Source organism: Octopus sinensis, linkage group LG13, assembly GCF_006345805.1.
Source record: "Octopus sinensis linkage group LG13, ASM634580v1, whole genome shotgun sequence".
Taxonomy (NCBI): domain Eukaryota; kingdom Metazoa; phylum Mollusca; class Cephalopoda; order Octopoda; family Octopodidae; genus Octopus; species Octopus sinensis.
Window position 1 is genome coordinate 53,081,521 of NC_043009.1, and position 7,394 is coordinate 53,088,914.

The 7,394-nt window shown below is 35.6% G+C and overlaps 1 protein-coding gene across 1 annotated transcript in view; it reads right to left on the reverse strand.

Moving 5' to 3' along the window:
* Positions 1-1,748: 1,748 nt before the first annotated feature.
* The window catches only part of LOC115218594, a 22,525-nt gene continuing 16,879 nt past the window's right edge, over positions 1,749-7,394 (reverse strand). Inside the window, exons 4-5 of the mRNA XM_029788490.2 lie at positions 6,545-6,707; positions 1,749-2,280 (exon numbers count right to left, since the gene is read on the reverse strand). Coding sequence (XP_029644350.1) covers positions 2,079-2,280; positions 6,545-6,707 — 365 coding nt within the window. The 3' untranslated portion in view covers positions 1,749-2,078. The remainder of the gene's footprint in view (positions 2,281-6,544; positions 6,708-7,394) is intronic.

Here is a 7,394-nt window from a genome sequence, read left to right on the forward strand (position 1 = left end):
TAAATTTTTTTCCTTTTTTTTTTCCTAAGGCATATTTCCGTCAGTGTGAGTGAATTTTGCTTCTCCTTTTCGGAGGACCTATCTTTTGTTTTAATATTCCTGGCCCAGGGTGTTTAAACTTGGTCTAATATTTTTTATGAAATACAGTTCTTTATTTTGGCGTTGCGTGAAGGTTGCGTTGTCACTGAATTTATAGAGCGGGTAAGTTGTAAATTTCGGATTTACATTTCCAGCACATCTATCTATGTGTCCGCTGACCGGTATTTTCCGGTAATCAGGGTTTCTAATTTGTGATTTATGTATATATATATATATATATATATATATATAGCGAGAGAGAGAGAGAGAGAGAGAGAGAGAGAGAGAGAGAGAGAGAGAGAGAGAGAGAGAGAGAGAGAGAGAGAGAGAGGGAGAGAGGACATAGATAGATTGAAACGTGCATGCACACATTTGTTTAAGTATGCACTTCCAGAAAAAGCTTTCGTCAATACTATACACTTGTGGTAAGTGAACTCATCCCGGATAAAAAATATCAAGTGCTTTAGGATAATTTGTGGTAGCTTTTATGCCATGATTCACTGTTTTACCAGTCATTTTAACGCTGTGCAAAGTGAAGCGACCAACCTGTCAAAGTGGCATTTATTGCTCTTTTCACCTCTTGCAAATCGTCATATACACCATTAGCTTTTGGTTGAATGAACATCGTAGTTGTCATATTCTCACAATAAACATTGCAATAGGGTTTAAATTTTTTGCCTTTGTCAGACCTTTGTATAGAACAACAATTTTAAGTTAAAATAGTATTGCGTCTTCTTTCTTTTTCATTACTACATGATGTCAAAAAGGCTGAAGGTATGCCATGCGATAAGAAGTACTGTAATTTAGTAGCTAGATCCGAGTCAGTTAAGTTGTTGCGGCCACAAACAACGTGGTCTGGTAGTTGAAAACAATTACATAGATGTACAGAGTAAGAGGAAGAAGAAGGTAAGAAGAGGGAGACCGTAAGAGGAGGGAGAAGGTAAGAGAAGTGAGAGGGTAAGAGGAAGGAAAAGGTAAGAGGAGGGAGTGAGAAAATAAGAGGAGGGAGAGAGTAAGAAAATAAGAGGAGGGAGAGAGTAAGAAGAGGGAGAGCGTGAGTAAAGGGAGGGAGTAAGATGATTTAGAGCGCAGGAGGAGGGAAAGAGTAAGAGGAGTGATAGGTAGGAGAGGCAGAGGATTAGTAATAGGAGTGTAAGTGTAAGAAGAGTGAGAGGGTGAGTGGAGAGAGAGGATAAGGAAAGGAGGAGTTTAAAAGTAAGAGAGTGGAGATGTGTATCCTAAGGCTTCCATTCATGCAAATAAAGGTATGGTCACTGATACTTTTTCAAGAAGAACGAAGGCTATGGACTGAGCCACTCCTTTCTAACTAAAATTGCTTTTGATACAGTCACATCTGACGGACCACCCAGTGCTGTGGACATAAGCACTCTTCGATATTTACACATGCCATTGATGTAATAAAATCTACAAAGGTTAGGATGAGCACAAGGGTTTCTTCTAAACTTCTAAAAAGACATTTCAAATTCTTGCAGATCGACGAAGGCTATAGAAACTGCAACATGTTCCGAACTTAGAAAACACCAAGTCGCAGCCACTCTTTCCAGAAATGCGAAAGCTATGGAGACAACAACTCCTTTCTGAACAAACGATTAAACAGAAACCACGACAACAACAACAAAACAAAAACAACAACAAAAACAAACAAACAATAACTGTAATATTTATGACATTTATTTTCTTATAACAAATCAGGATCTCTTTTGAGGAGAAGAATTACAGTATACTTTTGGTGGGCTGGGTAAGAATAAAAAGGATTGTAGGTGATTATATAAATCTAGTTATTGATTAGTATGTTAAGGATTTTCGGAAATATTAAATGCAAAGTCTATTTAAAAGGCAAGCAAGCAATTTATCGAACTCAGCACATGATTATTACTTTAATAATAATAATAATGATAGTAAATAGTTTCTGATTTAGGTACGAAACTATAAACTTTGTGGAAATGGGGTTAATCGATGAATAAGTAATTGAAATTTATTTAGCTAACAATAAGAAGTAAGATGAGAAACACCAAGGAAAGGAAGGAGATATTTGGAAGTGGTTTTATACCAGATGAATCAATTTTGTTGATTGTTCTACATGTGTTAGACATCATATCATAGCCGTATTCTTGAAGTACTTTAGTAAACTCTTCGGAGCACTTAAAGTCGGCCAGCTTTTCAATTCCCTCTTTCAAAAGTCTGCAAAAAAAAAAAAAAATTAACATCTTGATGTACCAAATCTCGAAGTGATACAAAAAATAACGACAACAATATGTAATTAAGTACAACTTGAAACGAGAGACTGAGCAATGTATATTTAATGTTTAAAATACGCATTTCTATAAAAGAATTATAAAATTTTCAGTTTATTCTTCAGATATCACTTCTAGTTGTCAGTTCATTAAATATATCACAACATTGATATATTCTGTCAGATATTCAACAAAACGTGTGGAATTCATTAGAAAGTACAGGTTGTGAGGAATGTTTGAAGACATATTTGGTAAATTAATAACGCAACACGAGTCTGTCAAAAACGTAACTGTGTATTTTTTCGATAAACTTTTATAAGAATTTTCTATGAATCCATTTTCAGCTTCTATGTTTGCTTCAATGCGAGATAAGAATCATTGATTTGTCTGTAATAAATAGTTGATTGACAATGGTCGCTTTCAGTGAAGCTGTGGTATTGTAAAAATGTCGAATTGTCTACCTTTCTACAGTACTCTAAATGTTGTGATCTCTGGGAATAAAATTTGACGAAACCGGAGGCTATAAGTTAGATGTTCCGTGATCGTAATATTTTGACATCCATTCTTGCATTAGTACCTCAACAGAATGGCTTCTAAGACATTTCGCATAAAAGATGTATACGCTTATATTTACGTATTCCTGTACGCTTAGAAGTGCATTCGTCTTGGAGAAACTTTTCTTTTTATAAACTTTGCGTATAAGAATTCATCGAGTTGAGCTCTGAACGATGTTATCAGACAACCAGAAACACGATTCAGTATGAATGTACTTGCCCAGTGAAAAACACATTCAGTCGGGACTTCTGTTCGTAAATGTAAATTCCAAGATAAAACGTTGGTTCTCTACATGAAGTAAAGGAAGTCCCGACTGAGCTATGAATGACTGAAGAGCTCTTTGTCAATGAACAAGAACAATCACTTTAAAACTCTTGCTTGGTAGTTCGATGGAATCGTTGTGAGTCCTGTCCGATGGGCTCTTATAAAGAAAGTCTATAAAGAGAAAATTCTTCACGACGAAAGCAGCAAAAGGTCATTGCACATTGAAGAATGTTAAATATATATAAATATATATAAGAGAATATGTTAGATATATATAAATATATATAAGAGAATATGTTAGATATATATAAATATATATATAAGAAGGCGGCGAGCTGGCAGAAACGTTAGCACACCGGGCGGAATGCTTAGCGGTATTTCGTCTGTCTTTACGTTCTGTGCTCAAATTCCGCCGAGGTCGACTTTGCCTTTCATCTTTTCGGGGGCGATAATTTAAGTACCAGTTACGCACTGGCGCCGATGTAATCGACTTAATCTCTTTGTCTGTCCTTGTTTGTCCCCTCTATGTTTAGCCCCTTGTGGGCAATAAAGAAATAAGAGCATGTTAAATATAGATGTACACGTCTTTATGTAAAGGGTCTTAGGAGTTGATATTAAGAAAAAACGTATATGTAAATAATAGAAATCCTAAATCAAGGAATGTTATTTGCTGTAGTGCACCATTCGCATCTTACATAACTTCTAATATTCATGAGAGTTTCTTTGCTGCACTGGATAGATATTTCCCATCTTCAAGTAAGTATGGTAAATTGTTTAACCATCATGGCGTAAAATTTTGCATTCAGCCTCCAAAGACATGGCTGATATTATAACAGCACATAACAAAAATGAAATCAGACAGTATCTCAACTCAAAATTGGAACTAATAGTGTGAATTACGGAATTAACTCCAATGGTTATATTCCTGAACTAGATTTTCATTTGTTAGGTAAAATTAATTTCGAGTGTGATAATATCTTTTAAACAGCACATAAATGGTCTGATCAATAAGTATCCGGACGGTTGCTATAGTAACGATGCTAAAGCATGCAGAAGAAGCCGCTTGGCACAGATTGATGAGCAGAAAATCTGCATCAAATTTTGCCAGAAGTTTGGCGATACCTGATTAGAGATCTCTACAAAGTTTTCAAAAAGTCATCATCGTTCTCCACACAAACAAGGAGATCTTGTACAACTGGAACAAGAGTGTCTTTTTGGTCAGCTGAAAGCAGTTTTAGTACAAACTTGGCAGACACGCACCTCATACACAATTCTTCAGTGATATATATATGTATGTATATATATATATATGCTTAGCAATGTATATTCATTTATCTATGTGTATGCATGCATGTATATATATATGTATATATATATATATATATATATATATATATATATTATATATATATATATATATATATATATATATATATATATAAATTATTGAATTGTGCAATACAATAGTATTGCTTCCCAGTAAAATAAAGCACCATCAGGTTAAAGTATAAATATCGGATAGTGGTACAGCAACGCACCAATATTTACTGGAAATAGCAGTCGATAATTTACGACGGTATAGTAAAGCTTCACTGTATATATTTCATCCCGCTGAAAAGAAGTCCCTGAATAGGAGCTGTTTAAAAAAGGTTTAACGAAACGCCCATGTTTCCAGACGTGAATTATCCAAGCCCAAAGAATTACTCTCAGCACATGGTTATGCTGCTCTCCCACTACTTCTGCTGGTAATCGGAGATGCACATATCTTCAGCCACTAAGGGGCATGCTCAACTAGTTATGGTCAAACAACTGACAAGTAAATCTGTGTTATTCAGCAGAATATTTGCTTATTTGTATATCATTAATTATTATATTCATTATTGTAACGAGCATAATTGTGTGTATTTAAATCGTTTAAACGTATATTTTCTCAAGTGTGAACGCTTTAGAGCCTGTTCCTATCTTGTGTTTATAAAAGTAAATTTAGAAGTGAAAATCTAGTAGACTTCTTGCAGACAAAGGTTTTTATCTATCTATTATCGCCGCACTAATTATCTGCTAGACAATCGAATATACTGTGTTACTATCTTTTAATTCTCAAAGTATATATGTATGTCGATATAGTTCTTGTAGATCACATATAATCACGTGTATATCAATATGGTATAATTATATGGTATAATTATAAACAGGACAAATTTTAGCCATTTCTCCGCAGACTGAAAAAAAAGGAGGAACAACCTTAATCGATTTTTGAACCTTATTGAGTTCTCGTCAGTGGCGTCTACATCATTCTGATAGCCTCCAGTGAAACAAGCAGCCAAGCTGTTTATATACTCGACAAATGCAGCAGTTACTCTATGAAGAAGTCCCTAATTTGCATACTGAAAGTGTTTAACACTCTATAAATACCAGCGTCCTGTCCACATAGTATCAAGGTATGATATAATATATATTTAACATATGGTGTAATTATAAACAGGGCATATTTTAGCCATTCATCCGCAGACTGAACTGATTATTCGCATCTACATCCATCGTATATTAGAATCTACCAAGATATGAATATTAATGTTACAACTGAAAACCCTTTTCACCATTGTGCAAAAACTTTGTGAAAGTGGGTGTATATATTATGGCATATTGCTGTTATTGTTCATACCAACCGGGAGAGATGAGAATCAACTCTAGTGAGATCCAAACTAAGGACGTTAAGATTTGAGCCTAATTATATTCTTTTCGACTCTGAGCACAAGGTCTGAAATTTTGGGGGAGGGGGGGACAGTCGATTAGATCGAGTCCAGTACACAACTGGTACTTAATTTATCGACCCCGAAAGGATGAAATGTAATTTTGAACTCAGAACGGAAAGACAGAAGAAATACCGCTAGCATTTCGCCCGGTGTGCTAACGTTTCTTCTTTCTTTACTGCCCACAAGGGGCTACACACAGAGGGGACAAACAAGGACAGACAAACGGATTAAGTCGATTACATCGACCACAGGTACTTATTTAATCGACCTCGAAAGGATGAAAGGCAAAGTCGACCTCGGCGGAATTTGAACTCAAAATGTAGCGGCAGACGAAATACCTATTTCTTTATTACCCACAGGGGACTAAACAAAGAGGGGACAAACAAGGACAGACAAAGAGATTAAGTCGATTACATCGACCCCAGTGCGTAACTGGTACTTAATTTATCGACCCCGAAAGGATGAAAGGCAAATTCGACCTCGGCAGAATTTGAACTCAGAACGTAACGGCAGACGAAATACCGCTAAGCATTTCGCCCGGCGTGCTAACGTTTCTGCCAACTCGCTGCCTTTGAGCCTGTATCTACTAATTGTCACTCGTATACTGTCACAATACTGAAAAGAGTTTTCTGTACATACGGACAATATTCCCTGTCGTATTTTTCACTTGTAATATTAAAGTTCATAAATAAAGCGATCCCTTTGCTGTAGAGCTGCTGGAATCCCTCCAATCCATCTGTTGATGTATTCTGTAATAATTTCATTATCTTTTCTGTTAAGCATGGTATACCTCCAAGTATAGCTGAAATAGATTGAAGAAAATGTGCAATAAATTAACATTTCATTTAGATTCTTTAAATCATGTGTCAGTTTATGTGATGAAGTATATGGATGCGTATGTGTGTGCACATACAAATTATATACATAATTTGTGTGATTGCGTGTGTGTGCATTTGTATGTGTGTTTGTGTCTGTGTTTATTGTGTGTGTGTGTATGTTTATGTGCGTCTGTGTCTGTGTACTGTGAATATTTCTCAGATATAGAAAATATACTATTTCAGATTAGTAAGAGTTTCTGTTATACAAACAGAAGAAAAAAGTGAGGAGCGGAGTAGTGTTTGTAAATTCGACTTCGCAAGTCTGTCGGAGAAATAATTGTTTTTGGAATTATGTCTATAGATTTTTTCTTTAATCTGACAGATATCAAAGGGGAATATTACTTATGGCATTGCAGCTGACACGAACATATATCAGGTCTTCCATGTACAGAGGAATATTCCATGTCGTATTTTTTTCTTGTAATTTTCGACTGCGCCATATCCATAAATAAACTTGACCCTTTGTTGAAGAGCTGCTGGAATTTCTCCAATCCACCTGTTGATGTATTCTGTACTATTTTAATTATCTTTCCTACTAAGCATGGCAACCAGGGATACGTAACAAATCCTCGCCTACACCAAAGTTGAAAGTGGTTGCATTAGATAGGTTA